Source organism: Accipiter gentilis, chromosome 34 (genome assembly GCF_929443795.1).
Source record: "Accipiter gentilis chromosome 34, bAccGen1.1, whole genome shotgun sequence".
NCBI classification, from domain to species: Eukaryota; Metazoa; Chordata; class Aves; order Accipitriformes; family Accipitridae; genus Astur; species Astur gentilis.
This window is the reverse complement of record NC_064913.1, coordinates 6,977,547-6,998,304: the sequence shown is the minus strand read 5'-3', so window position 1 is coordinate 6,998,304 and position 20,758 is coordinate 6,977,547. Positions and strand designations below refer to the sequence as shown.

The 20,758-nt window shown below is 43.7% G+C and overlaps 1 protein-coding gene across 5 annotated transcripts in view; it reads left to right on the top strand.

Moving 5' to 3' along the window:
• Positions 1 to 463: 463 nt before the first annotated feature.
• Positions 464 to 20,758, top strand: part of PPP1R12A (protein phosphatase 1 regulatory subunit 12A) — a 127,231-nt gene continuing 106,936 nt past the window's right edge. For 2 of the 5 annotated variants that reach the window (XM_049792443.1, XM_049792441.1), the window contains exon 1: positions 467 to 832. In XM_049792443.1, coding sequence (XP_049648400.1) covers positions 596 to 832 — 237 coding nt within the window. In that variant the 5' untranslated portion in view covers positions 467 to 595. Of the gene's footprint in view, positions 833 to 20,758 lie in introns of all 5 variants that reach the window. The other 3 variants (XM_049792445.1, XM_049792442.1, XM_049792444.1) reach the window with 3 other exon arrangements.

Here is a 20,758-nt window from a genome sequence, read left to right as displayed (position 1 = left end):
CGCAGCGCGGGCGAAGGCCGGTTCCCCGGCCGCCCCCTGAGGCGAGGCCCCGGGAGCAGAGCGGCAGCGGGGTCCGCTCCCGCCGGCCGCCTCTCGGCCGGCTCTTCCCTCCGCGGCGGCGGAGGGCAGGGGAAGCCGGTGACCCCCTTCGGCTGAACTCTTGAACTCACGGGCCCGCCATGAGGCGAACCGGGCCCGCCGGGCCCGCCCCACTCACGACACAGCCGGCGCTCCCCCGCCCCGCCCCCCCGAGGACGCCCCGCCCCCTCCTCCCGCCGGCCCCGCCCCCTCCCCGCCCGTGACACCACCCCGCCGCGCCCGTCCCCCGCCCTCTCGCGTCCGATCGTGTCACGCCCCGCCCCGCCCCGGCTCCTCTCAGCCCCGCCTCCCCGCCGCCGGTAAATCTCGCGGGATTATGCTAAGGAGGCCGCCGCCCCGCCCCTCCCGCCCTGCGCCCTCCGCCTGGGTGGGTGGGTGAGCGAGCGAGCGAGCGAGGGCGAGTGCGGGCGCGGGCCGCGGTGCGCTGTGGGATACTGGCGGTATATAGTCTATCCTCGGTGCGGCGTTAGCTAAGGGGGCCAGGCAGGAGCGGGGTATGAAGATGGCGGACGCCAAGCAGAAGCGGAACGAGCAGCTGAAGCGTTGGATCGGCTCCGAGACCGACCTGGAGCCGCCCGTGGTCAAGCGCAAAAAGACCAAGGTGAAGTTCGACGACGGCGCCGTTTTTCTGGCCGCCTGCTCCAGCGGGGACACCGAGGAGGTGCTGCGGCTGCTGGAGCGGGGCGCCGACATCAACTACGCCAATGTGGACGGGCTCACCGCGCTCCACCAGGTCGGTGCGGAGACGTTCCCGCCGCCCGCGGCGGGGGCTGCGGGGGTGTGAGGGGAAAGCCTTGGCCGAGCTCGGCGGCGGGACAGGCGGGGAAGGGGCCCCCCCCCTCCGCCTCCCCTCCGCCTCCCCTCCGCTCCCGGCCCGTGAGGCGGCGGAGGAGGAAGGGGCCGGAGGCGGCTGCTCTCCCCTCCGCTGGGGGGTGTCGGGGCGGGGAGGGGCCGGCGGAGCGGGGCGGGAGGCGGCGGCGGCGGCGACCGGGGTCAGGCTCGGGGGCGGGCGGGCGGGCGGGCTGGAGGGGCGAGAGGCTGCGGCCCCCGCCTCGCTCCCCGCAGGCCGGACGTGGGAAGGGGGCGGTTGGGCCTCTCCCCTTGGCTTCGGCGGGGAGGAGGTGCCGGTGACCCTCTTTCGCTTTCCCCCGGCTCGCCTCGCTTCCCCCGTTTGGGCAGCCGCCTACCTTCGGGGGGGGGGGGGGGGGGGGCGGACGGCGGACTGGCCCTGCCCCGCGTTGTCGGGGCTGGGGGGGGGACACACACACACACGGACACACACAGGGACACACGGGGACAGGTTGCCCCCGGCGGAGGGGTGGTGGCCGGCAGGTGAGGGAGGCGGGCTCGCCCCGGGCGGCCGCTTGTCGCCCGGGATCCCGGCAGCAGTTTTCCTGCTCCCCCCCCCCCCCCCCCCCCCCCCCCCCGCCGTCTCCCCGGTTTCGCAGGCGTCGAGCCGGTGGATCGCCGCTCGTGTGTGTGTGTGCGGGCGGGCGGAGGGACGGAGCCTCTTATTTCTCTCCGAATCGCCGGTTCCCCTTAGAAACCGTTCCTGATACGGGAACGTGTATCGATAACAGGCTGCCCGCTTTCTGTCGCGATGGCTTCTGCCGCAGTGTGAAAGCTGGACTTTAAGGGGAGCGGGGCTCTTCACGGGTTTTCTTCCCTGCGTTGGAGAGCAGTCAAAAAAAGCGAATCCATATTGCTTTGTTCTGGTGTGGGTATGTGGGAGGGGGGGTTGGTGCTGAGGGAGATAACTTTCACTTGGGGCAGGGGGGGGAATGGAAGGGAAACTGGCTGTGAAGTTTCCTCAAAATGGATGCTTTGTGCATGTTGAACTTCATAGCAGTCTGATTGGAATCTCAAAACGTTAGCCAAATAAGGAAAGGCTGTGGCAATCCGGAGATAATGCGGGTTTGCCTGAATAGTTTTTGTTTCTCTAGAAGGCCAAAAGCTTCCACGCTGTATTAGATTCACTGGATATCCAAACAGCAAAAAATGATCTTTGACAGGCTAGCTTCCTATTCTTAAGTTTGCGAGTTGTTCAGTAGTTTAAAAAGAAAAAAAAAAACCACCTTAATGATTATGAGATGTAGGTTGATCAAGTAGAAATATTCCCCAAATGGTTAGGTGAGGTAAACAGGACGTTGTTACGCAGCGCTTTTCTTAAATTCACCACCTCATTTTTCTTTAATGTATTTAATCCATCCCATACAGATTTTTTTTCAAGGATGTGAGGCTCTGCAAATACATAAGTTGCCCCATAGTACTGGATAGGATCCCCTCCTGAACATAAGATAGAGAATTCTACTACGCTTTGCTCTATTTCCTGTGTATAAGTTGTCACTTGTTCCCCTGTAAAGGGTATTGGTTTACTTTCAGTTGTGAACTGAACTGGAAGAATGAATGTGCGTTGCGGTTAAGCCTGTCAGCATGTTACTGCGGCATGGTTACCTGACTTCAGGCTAGCCTGTCACTTTATACCAAGGTTTTATGTATTTGTCCTTCTCTAACCAAGTTATGATTGCTTCGTGCTTCCAGGGAGCTATGTATTAGAAGTCATACCTTAACTGGTTAGATCGTTGGGTCTACAAGTTACTGTAGTCCAGTGATTGGTAGGAAAGGATGACGTTTCGTTTAACTCTATTGTTAGAATAAGAGATGAATGGTGTTATCTCTCTTCATGAAGTCCAGATGGCATTTTCACAATGTCTTTGATACTACATACAACAGAGCTTTCAAAAAGATCATTCTGAGCTGCTTCTCCCCTTCTTTTTTACCTGTAGTGAGCTTGCAGTTTGAAAGGGCAAAGTCTAAGGGAACAGAGGTAAAGATTTGTATCACTCCTAAAACTCTTTGCTTGCTCTCATCTCCCCCCCCCCCCCCCCCCCCCCGCAGTGATACCAAAGAGCCTGTTGTTATTTTATGATGTTTAAATCAAATAAGATGATCAATTTTGAAGTTAGAATCCTCAAATGTTGCCTGTTGCTATAAAAAAAAGGTATATAACAAATCCCTGCCTGTGACCAACTCTGAATGGTTTCACTTCATTATTATCAATAAATCTTATTTGCCTCTAATGTCATATAAAAGGTGCGAATCATGCAGTATGCAGTCTCTAACATGAATTCATTTAATCAGATTTGGCTGTGGCATGGAACAAAGCTGTATCTGTTCCCAAAGGAAACTCTTCAAAAACTTGTCATTCTTCTTGACAGAGTTTTGACTGACTGATGTCAATTATGTCAAAGTCCACATTGTTGTGTTTGACTGCCATGGTTTGCTGTTGCTTTGTGTTTTGGTTTTTTTGTTTGTTTGATTTGTGTGGTTGGTTTTTTGGTTTTTGGTGGGGTTTTTTGTGTTGTCTGTCAGATCGCATGTGGACTTTACTGCTTCACAGGAACAAATAATAATATCAGCAAACATAAAGTGACTCTTAGCTTTTTTGGGTTGTGTCCTTTTTGTCCTGCATCGAACTATTTTTGCAGTTACTGAGAACAAATGCATGTGTCTGAAATAGCCATAGAATTAAATATTTAATATACTATTCAGCCTTTGTTTTTCCTGCTAGATATGACAGTTACCGGAAGAGACTTAAGCTGTGTTTTCTTTTCCACAGCCCAGGTGGTTGAAAGTGCTGAGGGGAAAGTACCATTAATCCCGAAATTCTGGTGAAGTTCAGATCTGGTCTTTAATGGAGCATCAAGCTTTATTACTAAAGCCATTAGCTAAACTTTTCCTACATCAGTGGGGTAGAATGCCATCACTGTCAGAAAGCTTTATGTAGAATCGTTTCTCTTAATGCATATGGGAAAGGAAAAATTGCAATTGGCTTGGCAGCTCAGAGGAGGAAGGGGGAGAGTATATGTGCATGTACTTTCTTAATCTCTTGGCACTGAGTGATTTTGTTTTATATTTGCATGCGCATAAATGAGTGGACTTGAGCGCATCATTATCTGAGGACAGGTCAGGTAAATTTCTTGGAGTTAAAGATCTTGCAGAAGGGGAGAAATTTGTCATTAGATGATGATTATTATTTGTGTATGTAATGTTGGGTTCAAATGTCATTCTCTTTAAGAACCTTTTTTGGTGTAAGTTCAGGTTAGGCCTTCAGCACAAAGGACAAAACTGGGTATACCGTTTTTTTTATCTATGGGAGATATATGCAACGTAGGATATTGCAGCAGGGTAGTATGTATTCTGCTGCAATGTACTGCATTACAGATATATTGTGTGCATATATGTCTGTAAGATGAGAACACTTACTATTAAATTAGACCTTGAATTTACAATCAGATGTCTGTTCTGTTAATTTAGTGGAGGCTGAAGTTGATTGTTTTTAAACATTGCATTCCCAGACAGTTGTCACACTGGATGAGATCTAACTTACAGATAGAGCAGCATTTCTAATCTGCCTTAACAGCTGAATATAAGGAGAACTTGAAAGAAAAAAAGCCCAAAGGTGAGCTGTGACCTTGTAGATTAATAGTTTCTGCAGAGGCGGGGGGAAAAGTGGCACATTCTGACATAATGTTAACAAGAGACTGTATACTGTTTTCAGTAAAACCTGGTCCCTTCTAGGGCAGACATGCTTATTCAGAGTGGGATTCGGTTCTATGATCCTGAAAGCTTAGCGCCTGTCCTTCCTCAGAGTTAGGACTCCCTCTTCTTCTCTTTCCTTCTCTTCCACGAAAGAGGACTTCGTTCACAAGCTCTGATTGGAATTTATTGCTGAAGTGACTGAAAGTAGTTTGTCTAAAAGTTACGTAGAGCTTTGTACGGGAAAGAGGAGCCCAGCCTCTCTGGGCAGCACCACGGGAAGGCTGCATGTGGTGGGGAGGGACTGTGATGTGACCAGTTTCCTGGAAGGCTGGATTCTGGATTTCCTGCGCACGCTGCTCCCCTGGGAGCACGGGGCGTGCACTGCGGAGCACCTGCACGCTCCTGATAAAGGAGGAGGCTGAGATTAGGCTGCGGTTAGGTACGACAAATTATGCAGACTGCTTTTTGGCTGCCCTTTTTCTTTGAGGCTGTTCAGATTTAGGAGGTGGTAACCTGGTTTTTGGCCTCATTCTCTCTGGGTGAGGAGGGTGGGTGCTGCGGCCTAATTCGACCACATAGCGTGAAAGGAGCGTGTCCTGCTGTCTTGATCTTGTTTCTTCCTGGGGAGGGTACAGCTTCGGAGGTAACAAGATAAGGGAAATTGCCCTGGCTGTTTGTGCGTGGACTTCATTGAATACTGTAGGTGTTGTCACTGGTGAAGGCTGAATAGCAAGAGAGGCTTCTGATCCTTAATGAAGGATTCATATGCTCTTTTTTTGTCCAGGACAACTACAGTTTAATTAAGCGAAGTTCCCCGAAGGCTATGTCTCTGTTGCAAATATCTGTGTTTTTCTGCAACTCTTCAAGTACTAAATTGAATATGAAGCTGAGACTGTTTTACTGACATTATAGTTATGTATTAGTTTGCAGGCACAGCAATATGCATTGTTAAACAGAAATTTTGATTTGATGCCAGTGCTGTAGGACTCTGCTGTGTTGATCCCTCAGTAGTATTTAAGATGCTGAGAAACTCTTCACAAGTGTGTTTCACTGAACACTTTCTTTCTAACCGATTAAGGACTGTTATTGCTGTCTTAATATTTCCTGTGGGTTCTATGGGATTTATTTCTTGGGTAAGAAGTACCTTCCTTTGCAGGAGTTTCTGCAATAGTTTATGTGAAAAAGTCTATCAGGACTCCTGGTGGCATGCCTCTGGGACCTGATACGGTAAAGGGTATTGTTACGATTGGCATCAACTGTCGTCCTTGTTACGACATCCTTTCAAACAGCAAGGAGTGACGAAAAAGGGACCTAAAATCTACCAGTGCTGGATCCCTTTGCCTTAGAACTTGATAGAGGGCATTAAGGCTGCACTGTTGGGATCCTTTTTGACAAATGATAACAGAGGTCATGTATTTGAGCTGGGGCCACAGCATGCAGAGCATGTCAAGTCATAAGAGCAAAGAACAGGTTCCTACAGTCTTAAATCTCTAGGGTGTTTGCATCGTAGCAGCAGCACCTGACAACCAAGGGTAAGGAAGGTATAGAAATAGCTCAAAGCCATCTCAGTAACCTCCTCGCTATGACTTCTGCACTGCCTCTTTTGGAGAGTGAAAATACTGGTGTGTATGGTAAACTTGGTAGTCTTGAAATATTAACAAGTAAGAGAACTTACTTTTGTACAGAAAGGTTCATACTCTGTTAGGAACCTGATGCCTAAATCTCACTGTTGGGAGGGGAAACAACCTCCTACCCACTGAATGCCCTTATGCTCTCATTGTAGATGATAACACAGCTGAGAATTTTGAAGTAATTTGCTCTGTCTGTATTATGTTATCCTGATTTATTTATTTTTTTTAATTCTCTATCTGTACAACAAAGCACAGAGAAAATGAGTCCCAATGTAAGTGTAAAGTTGACTTCACTCAGTGATTAGACTACAGAGGCATATTTGTTTAAAATCCCCTTTGTAACAGGAGTTGGTTCTTGTGTGGGCCATGGATCTTTCCATAGTTACAGTAGCTAGGTTCAGATTCTACAGTAAGTACTTGTTAACTTCCTACTGATCTCATCATCTAAGATTTTTTTTCTTTACCCTTTGAAATGGAGGTAAGAAGATGAAAAAAGATGTGATTCTTCATAATATACTTTAAGTATAATAGTAGAAATTTAAATGCTGTGTTCAAAAGAATTGTTCTGCTTGGTGTTTTATAAAAGAAACAAGTAACAATCTTTCCACTTTTTTAGGTTTATGATCTCCAAGTGTCTCTTGGCCTCCTCATGGTCTGTCAAGTTTGCACCTGGGATTTCTATGTGTAGTTACATAGCATTTTTCATTGCTATGGATATTTCTAGTGCACAAATAGAACAACACAAGTGAATTCTAGCATATAGTAATTATTTTAAGTATTTAAAGCAAGCTTCCATGTTAGTGTAACTGATGGATTTCTTAAACTTACGTAGTCATGTAAGATGAGTTCTACGTTCAATGTAAGGATGAATTCAGCTGGTCGGGCTTTAGTATTTACCGAAGCTAATGTTCAGGGATGATTTCTGCTGGTCTATAGCCATGAATTTCACTGTAGCATTAATGCTGCTTTTACAGTAAAGCTTTATCGATGTTTTTTTATGTATTCTGGCATATTCTTGGTATTGTTAGAACACTTTTTCCATGATAAATCATCAAAATCACCTTGTAAGACTAGATGAGATGTGCTCTTGCATGTATGAATAAAACTGAAGTGAACACGCTGGATTTGAGGCCTTTTTGATCTTGGCATTGTAGTAGCAAGTGTGGTTTTTTTAATGAAATTACTACATTTCAATTTGTTAGCTAAATCTGGGGCTAGGAGACAGAAGCAATCAGTATAAATCATTAGTAAAGATACAACTTGGGTCTTCTAACTGAGGATCTGTATTGCAGGCTTAAGGGTATATGCTAAATTTTAGTTGGAACAGATGGTTTGACAGGCTCTTGGCCAGTTCTTGTTTATCCCTTTGCTCATACTCTCACTTGCTCTCTTTCTCAAAGTTGTTACTTGGGCTAGTAAGACACTTATTGCAATCCTCTGAAAAATTGAGAACCCACCATATTGCTTGCCTCTCTGTGTAATTGTGACTCCTGAGGCTGTGCTGATAGGATGTGGAATCGAGGAACATGCATGTGTTCTAGCAAATACTTAAATTTTTTTATCCAAGAATATATTCAGACAGGTTAGACTTGAACAAACTAATATGCTTTGAAAGCCACGTGGTGGTAGTTTTGGACAACTATAGCATGAGTACACCCTTCTGGGACTCTTGCAACCAAGAAATTGTGAATTATGCTTTGTTACTGCCACACTGCACTATCAATATAGAGTGTATGCGTATAGGAAGTGCAACCTATGAGGACATTTTCCTAACAAGTGTTATATCAGTGCTTAACAATGTGTCTTTCTTCATTGATCTGGGCAACCGTAAAAATGCAAACTGGAATGCAGCTGCAAAGCAGTGGAGCTGTCAGTAAGCTGGGCAGCTTCTGATGCTGCTGGATGGGTGGAGACATTCCAAGCTGCTTTACTTTCCTATATGCATTCCTGAAATGACAGTCAATGGAAAGCATGGCATAAGAGTGGCAGCATTCCTCAGCTGTTTCCTTTCTAGTAATTTCAAGACTGTAAGGATAGAACAAGAAGGTGAAAGATGATCAGGGTATTTGGGGATAGGGAGGAAGCATTTCTGGGTATTTTTTTTTTAAATGCTTTGTTTTGACAAGACCTGGTACCCAGCTTTTTTGTTGTTTTTTTGAGAACACTGAATCAGCCACTGTGCTTATCCTGGAAACGCTGATTCTTTGACAACTCATTCACAAAACCAAAATTAGAGCAATATGATGAAGTCTTTGAAGAAGACTGTTTCCCATTTATGCCTGAGTGGTGCTAGCACTTACCCCATTAACAATATATTTCTTACACTAATGGCTTCTAAAGGGCTGTTAAACAGAGTCAAGAGTGGAGTTCACTTTAAGGGGGTGAAACCCCCCAAAAAAACTTGACCAGCAAATGCAGCCTTATTTTGGGCCTACATACAGACGTGGGTTTGTCTTCAAGGCTGCAAGTAAATAGTTCTATACTACTGTAACTCCTGAATACTTCAGTTTTACATTTGGTCTATAACTAGCACATAGCCGTCTATTTTGATACTAAAATATCTGTAAGCTATGCTTTTTGGAAATGTTTCCAGCTCTAAAACATTCCGTCAGAGGCCAAGTCTCACTGTTGTTTTTTTAATTATTTTTTTAAAAATCAGTCTGAAATATCCTTTGATTTATTTTCCCATGTTGTGATTGTAATTCAGGGTCTTGAGTTCACATTGTGACAGCTTGCTTTGATGTGATCAGTTAGCCAGCCAGTGGTGACTACTACAAAAGTTTTTGTTCTGGGGTGTTTATTTAGTTTTGTTGTTGCTGTTTTACTACCCTGATAGTGAAGCTAGAAGAGTAACCAAAGCATCTTCTATATAGATATTGAGTATCTGGGTTTTCTTGTGCATCAGGGGATTTACATGCAAGTCTTGGCCTTGTGTTGTGGATCTGAAGTGCATATATGCCATTTCTCATGTGAATTTAATTTTCCTATTAATTTTTTGGTTCTTACACAGAATGACTAAGATGCATGTTAGCAACATGAAACCTGTTTGTTAATAGTTCTGCTTCAAACTTGCAGAATGAGCTTACCTAACAGTATTTTTCTTAAAATTTCACATGTGAATTATTTGTCTAAGGCAAAATAACACTGTCTTCATCTGGTAACAAAGGTGAGCACAGCTGACAAGTGTGTACACTGATGTATGTGTGTGGTCAGTGCTACCTTCTAAAACACTTAACTTGGATGAAACTTTCACTGAGAAGCTGCATTCCTCTGTCAAATCCAGGATCCTTGTGGGCCCCTTTTGAAACTAAAATACCATCTCTGACTTCTGGCTTTGAAAGTTTTGGCTTACTAATGTCCTGAAATTTGCTTTAGCATTCTTGATTGAAAACCTATGATTCCGTTACTGAAGTGGAAAATTTGTTATTTTAAAGCTGCAAAGCATGTTGTTCCAAGTTTTAACAAAAGTGTTGGTTCTTGCAGTATGCTCACGAATGTATGCAATTATACTTGAATCAGTAGGCTTAATTAAGTAATCTTAAAGAAATCAAAAGTGTGCCCCCCATCCCAGAGATGAAACAATTCAAAGTTATTGATATTATCTCCTAGATCAGTCATATTTTATAGAATACACAGAAGGTAGTCAAAATTAAAAGTAACCCTGCTTGGGTCGTTGCAGCAGTAAGTTATTTTTTTTATCTAGTTAAAAAAAGTCAACAACTCTTAGACTTGTTTTACTAACCTGTTCTTTGGAAATGTTTTCAAATCAATCCAGCCTGGTGCTTTGCATGCTGAACTTGCTGCAAACTTGGGCAAAAATGAATTGCCTTAGGTTTTAATTGAAGTGAAAAGTGAAGACTGGGGTGACAGCATTGTGCCTGTGGGCCAAATAGGGACTCCTGTTGTTAAGTAATAATATCACTTCTATCAAACCATATAAAACAAAGTTTTTAGAAAGCTTGCCGAACTTCGCAATTTGCTACCACTTTTACTTTGTTCAACTACTGCAACTTGCATTATTATAGGTCCTAATGATAAGGATTTTATTCACAAGGAGTCTGCATGTTGTTTCCTACTCAGTGGAAGATAAAAGTTTAACACTTTATCTCTGAAAGAAGAATTTTTGTGTAATGTCAGTTTCTTGGCTTCTGAGTATAGCAGAGTGGAGAGGGTGGGCTGTGCTAACACTGTGGCTGTCCTTGGGTTTTTGTTTGTGAATTTTTCTGGACATGGCTTTCTGGTCCTTCATTTTGTGCTTGCAGACAACCTAGCCAAATGCTTGGCATTTGTTTCTGTATAGCTACACTTGTATGTGTGTAATATTGAATGCTCATACTTGTAAGTCACAGTGCTTATTGGGTATTTGATGCTTAGGAAGAGAAACAACTTTCCCCTATCTCTGTAAAGGAGTAACAACAGATCTAGTGGCTCTTGTGCTTAACACTTGTAATATACTTAAAAAATACTGAAGAATGCCACTGACGAGTATATGATTGCCCTGTGTTTTAGCTGAGTTGCCCTCAAACTTGGTTTTATGTGAAATAACTTCTTCATATTTTTACCTGCAATTTGCAATGTCATATCTTATCAACAGTCTACCTGGCTTTGGCCTGATCTGTCAAATGTGACTTCAAAGAAAGTTCATGAAGTTATTGTATAAACAGGTTTTACCTATAGCTGTAGGCAAATATAGCAGTGGTGATTTAAAAACTACCATTTCAAAGGAAAATACAGAACAACTTAGTGTGAATGCTGGAAGATACATTGCATATTTTGTAAAGTGTTTTATCAGTTACTGACCTGTGTAAGAAGACGTGGGAGTGGGGGAGCTCTTTTCCAATTGTTTTCCCAGCAATTTAAGAGGATGCTGTACTCCATAATATAATAAAGTGTTGATTGTAATTATAGTGCTGTGTTTGCAAGCTTAAGTGGTGTTTGGATTTTTAGAATACTGTCTCTACTGTTTGTTAAAAGATTTGACTGCTGCAAATAAATACTACTAGAAATGTTGCACTTGCTGCTTGCTGCTTTTCATTTTGGTACACAAATAGCTCCAGGTATAAATATCATGAATGTAAAACTGGGCAGGATCTAAATTAATTTATAGATCGTAATAGCTTAGGAAAAGGAAGACCGAAGTTAGAGGAGCTGTAGTTGGTATCCATGAAGGGGCTGTCTTGAGAAACTTACGCTTTGGAAAAATAGACCAGTGCTGGATGCTGCTGTGGATACTGATGTGAAGAATGGAAACACAGGCAACCTCTGGCTGCTGTATATAGGTATTCTTGTTTAAAAGAGGTATTACTTGCTTCTCTGAAAGTAGGATGAGAGGTGTGTGGGGGGGATTTTATCCTTTTCCTAATTTCCTCTAGAGAGTTAGAGTTAGATTATCCTAGTGCTAACCTCTATATGTAAGTTATCCTTCACTTAAAACTAGTAATTCATAGAATCATAGATGCCTTGCACAAATGGGATTCAGGAAATGAGGCAACTCAACTGATTTTTCAAATATTTAATAAGCAACAGAGGGTTTTTTTAAATGGAGAAAAAAAATAGTTTAAGTACTAGTAAGCATTCTTTTCTCCTTGACTGTAGCCCAAAAGATCCTTTTCAGTCTCATCTTCTTTCCGTACAAAACCTGTGCCCATTTTGTAGAATGAATCATAGAATGGTTTTGGGTTGGAAGGGATCTTAAAGATCATCTAGTTCCCACCCCCCTGCCATGGGCAGGGACACCTTCCACTAGACCAGGTTGCTCATAGCCCCATCCAGCCTGGCCTGGAACACTGCCAGGGATGGGGCAGCCACAACCTCACTGGGCAACCTCTTCCAGTGCCTCACCACCCTCACAGTAAAGAATTTCTTCCTAATAGCTAATCTAAATCTACCCTCTTTCAGTTTAAAGCCCCTCGTCCTGTCACTACAGGCCCTTGTAAAAAGTCCCTCCCCATCTTTCCTGTAGCCCCCCTTTAAGTGCTGGAAGGCTTCTCTAAGGTCTCCCTGGAGCATTCTCTTTCCCAGGCTGAACAACCCCAACTCTCTCAGCCTGTCCTCATAGGAGAGGTGCTCCAGCCCCCTGATCATCTTTGTGGCTCTCCTCTGGACTCGCTCCAACAGGTCCATGTCCTTCTTATGTTGTGGGCCCCAGAGCTGAACGCAGTACTGCAGGTGGGGTTTCATGAGAGTGGAGCAGAGGGGCAGAATCAGCTCCCTCGACCTGCTGGTCATGCTCCTTTTGATGCAGCCCAGGATGCGACTGGCTTTCTGGCTGTGAGTGCGCATTGCTGGGTCATTTAGTTCTTCATCCACCAGTACTCCTAAGTCCTTTTCCTCAGAGCTGCTCTCAATCCACTCATTGCCCAGCCTGTACTTGTGCTTGCGATTGCCCTGATGCATGTGCAGGACCTTGCACTTGGCCTTGTTGAACTTCATGATGTTCGCACAGGCCCACCTCAAGCCTGTCAGGGTCCCTCTGGATGGCATCCCTTCCCTCCAGCGTGTTGACCGCACCACACAGCTTGGTGTTGTCAGCAACCTTGCTGTGGGTGCACTCAATCCCACTGTCCATGGCACTGACAAAGATGTTAAACAGCGCCGGTCCCAATACTGACCCCTGAGGAACACCGCTCGTCACTGGTCTCCACTCAGACATTGAGCTGTTGACCACAACTCTTTGAGTGCAACCATCTGGCCAATTCCTTATCCACCAAGTGGTCTATCCATCAATTCCACGTCTCTCCAATTTTTAGATGTTGTGTGGGCCAGTGTCAAATGCTCTGCACAAGTCTAGGTAGATGATGTCAGTTGCTCTTCCCTTATACACCACAGTGCTGTTACCCCATTGTAGAAGGCCACCAAATTTGTCAGGTGTAATTTGCCCTTAGTGAAGCCATGTTGGCTGTCACTAATCACCTCCTTATTTTCCATGTGCCCTAGCATAGTTTCCAGGAGGATCCACTCCATGATCTTGCTGGGCACAGAGGTGAGACTGACCAGCCTCTAGTTCCCCAGGTCTCCCTTTTTTCCCTTTTTAAAAATGGGGGTTATGTTTCACCTTTTCCAGTCAGTGGGAACTTCCTGGGACTGCCACGGCTTCTCAAATATGATGGATAGTGCCTTAGCTACTTCATCTGCCAGTTCCCTCAGGACCCGTGGATGCATCTCATCAGATCACATGGACTAGTGTGCCTTCAGGTTCATTAGATGGTCTTGAACCTCATCTTGTCCTACGGCAGGTGGTTCTTCATTCTCCCTGTCCCTGCCTTTGCCTTCTGTGACGTGGGCGGTGTGGCTGGAGCACTTGCCAGTGAAGACTGAGGCAAAGAAAGTTGTGGAGTACCTCAGCTTTTTCCATGTCCAGGGTAACCAGGTCTCCCATCTCCTTCTAGAGAGGGCCCACATTTTCCCTAGTCTTCCTTTTATCACCGATGTACCTGTAGAAGCTTTTCTTGTTGCCCTTGACGTCGCTGGCCAGATTTCATGCTATCAGGGCTTTAGCTTTCCTAACCTGATCCCTGGCTGCTTGGACAATTTCTCTGTATTCCTCCCAGGCTAACTGTCCTTGCTTCCACCCTCTCTAGGCTTCTTTTTTGTGTTTGGGTTTGTCCAGGGGCTCCTTGTTCGTCCATGCAGGCCTCCTGGCATTTTTGCCTGACTTCCTCTTTGCTGGGATGCATGGCTCCTGAGCTTGGAGGAGGTGATCCTTGAATATTAACCAGCTTTCTTGGGCCCCTCTTCCCTCCAGGGCTGTATCCCATGGTACTCTACCAAGCAGATCCCTGAAGAAGCCGCAGTCTGTTCTCCTGAAGCCCAGGGTAGTGAGCTTGCTGTGCACCCTCCTCGCTGCCCTAAGGATCTTGAACTCCACTGCTTCATGGTCACTGCAGCCAAGGCTGCTCTTGAGCTTCACATTCCCCACCGGCCCCTCCTTGTTGGTGAGAACAAGGTCCAGCATAGCACCTCTCCTTGTTGGCTCCTCTGTCACTTGGAGAAGGAAGTTATCACGAACGCATTCCAGGAACTTCCTGGATTGCTTATGCCCTGCTGTGTTGTTACTCCAACAAATGTTGGGGTAGTTGAAGTCCCCCATGAGGACCAGGGCTTGTGAACGTGAGGCTGCTCCTATCTGTCTATAGCAGGCCTCATCCTCTCGGTCTTCCTGGTCAGAGGGCCTGTAGCAGGCCCCCACTATAATGTCACCTGTCCCTGCCCTCCCTTCAATCCTGACCCATAAGCTCTTGGCCAGCTCCTCATCCATCCCCAGGCGGAGCTCCCTGCACTCCAGCTGGTCACTGACATAGAGGGCAACATCCCCTCCTGGTCTCCCCTGCCTGTCCTTCCTAAAGAGCCTCTGTCCTTCCATTCCAACGCTCCAGTTGTAGGAGCCATCCCACCATGTCTCCGAGATGCCAGTAACATCATAGCCCTGCCGTCGTGCGCACGTCTCTAACTCCTCTTGTTTATTCCCCATGCTACGTGCGTTTGCATAGAGGCATTCAAGTTGGACCCTCGGTGAAGCTGACTTACTGGCTGGAATTCCTTAGTGCTGCTCTTCAGTTGCTCTCCTGCTGACCTGTGGTCCTTCTGCAGGCTCTGGGCATCTATTGCTGGCACTGGCATCAACCTGGTAGGAGTGAGATGGGTGGAGGTTCCCCTTCCCCAGCAACTTTATTGTAACGCCCTCTTCACCAGCTTGGCAAGCCTATGACCGAAGATGCTCGTCCCCTTCTCTGACAGATGGACCCTGTCAGCCCCCAGTAGACCAGGTTTCTCAGAGTGAGTGGCCAAACCCCTGACTGTGGCACCAGTCCTGTAAGCGTTTGTTGATTCACCAGATTCAACTGGCCCTTTCAAACCCCTGCCCTTTGACTGGGAGGGTTGTTAAAAAAACTCTACCTGCGCTCCAGAGTCCCTTACTGCTGCTCCCGGGACTCTGTAATCCTTCTTGATACTCCTCAGACTGCTCCTGGCTGTATCACTGGTGCCCTCGTGAAACAATGGCAGCGGGTAAGTTGGTGGACTGTACGGGTTTGGTAGTCTCTCAGTGACATCCCTAATTCCTGACTAATTCTGTGCTAATGGGCTAGCTTTGCACTAATGAATAGCAATGATAATCTAATTTCATAAGGATGTCGAGTTTGGAATCCATGTGCTGTTCTAGTGTCTAAGCAATGTTAAAGACAATGCTGTCTTATGATGGGGTTACTTTAAAAAAGCTAAGTACAGAGTAGGCATTTTTTCATTTTTCTCCCCATAGAGGAGACTGAGCTTTATATAGTGATAATTGTAGCTAGTTGACTACTATTAATTGGGAAAAAATACTTAGTGTCAGATGCTCAGTTTACGTGATGGTGTGGTAGATCACTTCCGCCTCTTTGGTAGTACCCGTATGTCAGAGGTAACCCTTCCATTTTCATTAAGGGGAATGTGCAGGAGAATGTATTTATCTCACTGGGAGGAAAAGCCCATTTCTATTTAGCTGTTCCTTTGCCTTTTTTATCATTCAGTTTTGTGGCAGCTTGAGATACTGCTTTTTATATTTTAAAAAAAGTCTTAATCACTAGAGTCCATTCAGTATATCTAAATTCTTAAACAGTACTTTTCCCCAGAGTCCCTAGAAAAGCAAAGCTATACTATATCGGTAGGTATGAGTATACCACAGATGATGGAAGTGCTGTTTGGAGAAACACGCGTCGTAGGCTTGAAGTGCTAGATGATTCTGTGGTACTGTGTTAGCATGTCTGAGGAGTGTTTGATTTATCTTCTTGCTAGTTACAGGTTAGCTAGTATTCAGGTTTAGTTTCTTGGTTTTGGTCTTGTTTAAGGCTAGAGGTTTCCCCAAAGTATTTTAATGTTACATTGCCTTCAGTGAGAACTTCATGCTCAAACATGCAATTTCCCTTCTCCCTTCAAGAAAAACTACCACCCTGAACAAGCTTTATTAAAGACTAGTACAAATATTTAATATGGTTTTGAGTACAGCTGAATACAGTCTTCAGTAAAATGACTATTGAAGTTCTGAGTTTTTTCTTAATCAGCATTTTCAGTTCACAATTCAGAAAGATCACGTAAAGTAAACATGATACCTAAGTAGCTGCTACAACATTCAGTACCTGGTTATGTTTGGTGAGATGATTGGAGGCCTATAACTGATTAGCCAGTCACTTTAGTATTTGCCTTATTTTGTATCTACTAGTTGAGATTTATACATATGAACTCAGTTTGTCCAGTTTGAGAATTGTGCAGTGTCCAGAATGCTGTAGTAACTGCCAGTTCCTGACGCAAAGTGCCATTAACTAATGTTCTTTTCAGAACCTCCCAATTTCTGCCTAGGATTACGGATATCCTATTGAAATTCAAATAAGCCTACTGAACAATTTGGTGACTTGAATTTTTCTCTTGATTCTAGCATAATTGTCCATCCTGTCACCAAGGCAGGAATGGTACAGTAACCCAAGAAGATGCTCATCTCCATGTTCGGTGCAACAGAGGAAAGAAAAAATTTACACACAGCTCAAAATGAGGAGGGCACACTGCATTGGGTGAAGTTTTGTATTTTGATGTGGCAGATGGATTGACTGGATGACACGTTTGTGAGGGATTAAAATCAACTGAAATGTGTCTGGAGCTGTCATCTGTTTTTGCTGCAAGAAGCCTACCCATATGGGAATTGCTGTACCTGTGTTCTGGAGCCTAATCATTAGTAGGTTCTCTGGCACAAGGAACATGGAAATAGGGGAGTTTTTCTGGATGTGTATGGAGCAGTTCCTGAGGGAAGGTCGGCTGGTGGGTGTCAACTTCAGTTTGACTTATAAAAACTTTACAAAAGCCAGAAAAGCCTACTAAAACAAAATACTTGATTAATAAGACAGTGGATTTTAAAAGCTCTTGATGCTATTACTTGTATGGCATTCTTTTTTAGAGTAAGTGATTTGTCATATCTGGTGTATATGCTGGATTAAAACATGAAAACAAAAAAATTCTGGCATGGAAAAACTTAGATGATAATAGTCTTATTGAAGATATCTTTTTTCCATTTAAGTTTCTTTTCAAAATATGGCATATAAATAAAAAGCATCAGTAAAAGTTGAAGGCATGCGGACTATGGGTATTCCAATAAAAGACCAAGCAGCAGTTAAAAGTATCTTTCTATGAAGAAGCTTTGTTGGCATAAGAGCCATAGATTCTTCAGTGACATAGTTTATCAGCAGCTACGCAGATATGACTCAAGTCTTTGCTTGAAGAGCTGATGTGTAATTTCCCCCTTTTTGGAGATCCTCCAGGGACTTTGTATCTTGGCAGCTATTTGCTTACCTGCATATATAGTAACAAGTTCTTAGTCTTTTCAAGACAGAAACTCTTGTGACTGCATTTGGAAGGCTTTGCTGTCTTAATTTCTTTCTTCTAGGTTTTTGAGCACTTTTCATTTCTTTATAATTATCTCATATTATTTTCTATAGCCAAGTTAAATGACTTCAATATGGGAGAATTTTCTTGGTGTGTTTTTCCTGTTTTTGCTTTGTCATGTTTCACTGCTAATCATGTATTTGATAAAATGGTTTGCATTTTATTAAAACTTGGAAGGTGTTTATGCAAAATTTAAGCAAATAACAGCCTAAGTCAACTGATTTGGACTGCTTTATTGCAGCTTAAACTACAAATATTACTTGGGTATTAAAACCATTTAAACCTTAAGGCAGAACCTTAAATTTTTAAAACAAAGATGGTTTAAAATCTGGCTTCAAATAGTAGTTGAGCTCATGTGATAGGCTGTAAAACCAAGGAGTGTCACTTAACTAGGAATGACATCACCAACTTCTATCAGTACACTTCTGTACTTATCTTTGGCAGCCGTCTGATTCATGAGACCCGTATTACATTGTACAGTTGCATAAATTGCTCTTTGAAGAAGTTCTTCGACCTAGACAAAGGTGGGCACAGGGAAAGACAGGGTAGAAAATATTCCCCTGATCATAAGATAGAACAATAACAGAGGTAGGAATATTTTTAATCCAGGTGAATTGCCCCTTTTTCTGTAGTCCTTTCTCCTTGCTCTACTTTTGTTAGAGAAACTGGATCTTGGCAATGGAATTCTTCTGCCTTGTAACTTCTAATAAATAAGCAGCACTGGTTAGTTATTTGTTATAATTAATATAGTTATGGTTATTAGAGTTATTAGAGTTACAAAACCAGGCTCTGAATTCAAGTCTGCATCCGTAGAGAGTTAAACAAGGTGCTGATGCTTATGGAAACCCAGCATGTGCCTTACTTTGATTTCTTCCTCCAAGAAAGGTCTGTCACAGGTTTGCTTCCTTTCTTTGGTAGTATCAGCAACCACTGAGACACAGGATTTATGTGTCTGCTCCTCTTGACTTTGTGGGGATACTTAAGATGACACCCCATCCCCCCAAACCCATGATTGCACTATAAATCTCTCTCTCTGGAATATTTTAATTCTGCTTAATGCAAGGAATAGCAGAATGTGAGGAGTTGTTCCTGTAAAGCCAACTGTATGAACCAAAGATTTCTGTGAACTCTTGCTTTTGTCAGCGTGTAGATTGTGAAATGCTTCTGGCACTTCTGGCATTTCTAGTGAGTCTTGATTCACTGAGAATATTGATGACTCCATTAGGCTATTTACCTTCTTAATCTCAAATATTTCTTGGGTGAAGTCCAATTTTAGTAATGTTCTGACTTTAGAAGTTGCATATAAGAATCTTTCTTAAATTCTTAAGTTAAGATGCAGATAATTTGCCTGCTTTAGGCACAGTGTGGTATCTGGGTTTCCTGCAATTTTCTCGACTTCTGAATGTAAGACTTAAAGTTCCAGATACTTCAGTGACTGAGTTTTATCAGTTGGTGGAACCTGACTCTATGGTAATACAATGCTTGGAAAAAAGTTATTAACCACTCCAGTGAATATTGCAAAAAGTTGTCAGTGTCTTGGAGGAAAGTATGATGCCCTCCTCCAAAACACTTTAGTCATACAACAATAATACTGTTGCCAATTTAGAAGAGGATGCTGAATGAAGGGAAGTTACTGTTTACAAGGTTATGCTGATACATGAAGGGTGAGTAGCAGATTGTTGGTGGCCAGCTGGAATAATGAGGGAAAGGTAATTTGTCTGCCCCATCTGCTTTGTGGAGGTGGAGGGGATGAGAAGAGCACTTAATTTATAAAATTACACCTTCAGGTTGACACAACGTCTAAACCAAAAAATAGAGTTAGGCAGCAAGTTACTGGCTAAATGGACTGGTCCATCATGCTAAGAGAATGCTTTCTTTAGCCAGTAAGGTGTGCGTTTCTGCAGTTGAGCCAGTAGTTCTTGCTACTTTGCTGTCTCCCATTTGAATGTGTATTCTGAGGCCTCTTTAACCTGAGGCTTTTGAATTGTCATCAGTTCTATCCCTTTGGCTCTGTCACAGCTAGTGCCCACAAAAGACAGAATCAAAGGGAAGTGCTGCATCTTGCTGAATGAGTGAGTGCAAAATGTCAGATTGGACTGGTTATGGTAAAGGCTGTGTAGGAGTTGCAGTATGAAGTAAAGCTCACTGAAAAACTTGTGCAGAAGATGCTGTAGTTCTAAGCAACTGTGGAGAAGAAAAGATTTTTGCAACAGAAATATATATCCTTTATCAGCAAGTATCAGGAGGTTATAGGTAAGAGCAAACTCAGTGTTTTTGATTGTTTGTCTAGTTTTTAAAAGTATTTGGAGGCATTTGACTTTCTGATCTGTCTGTTCCACTTAAAGAACTTTTAGTCTCTAGCCCAAAGAGTAGTAGTATGTTTTTAAAACAGGATGTTGTGATGGTTATGGTGTAAGTGTATATATTTTCCTACCCTTCCGCTTCAAGTGTAAACTACATTTATGGTTAATAATTCTTAACATTCTGAGTCGCTGTTCTTTGCAGCTATTAGGAGGAGATGTTTCCATGCCTTATAGTTTATTGACTCTCATGGCATCCCTTGAGCTCAGGGTTGAATAGGCAGGTGTGCTCTAGAACCTTCAGGTGTATAGTAGTGATGTAATTAACCTGTAATACCTCTGTGCTGTTATTAGGTTTTCATTCTTCTTTTACTAGAGTTTTGGCAGCCTTGATTAACGAACAGTACAGGTGGTTAGCTGGTTGACAGTACTCTTCAGCCATAAAACAAATAGTTAAAATTTTGGCTTTAATTTATGTCTCTGAATCTTTGATGCAATAAACTTTTACAGCATTCTTTTTGAGCTTGGGAATTCAAGCGGATATGTCAGCACTAACTTTATTTTTAGAAGAACGTTCAAATTGGCAAGCTTTAACTTTGTCCTCTCTAATTCATGTTTGCATTGGGTTTGACCTGTGACTTCAATATACGTACCACATACAATGAAAGAATTGCGAATTTTCTCTATTGTCGTAATTCTTTTCTATATTATGCCAGTAGTTGTAACACTTTGTACTTCCACTAAGTGCCATAAACCAATAATCCTTTTTTTTCCTGAGTT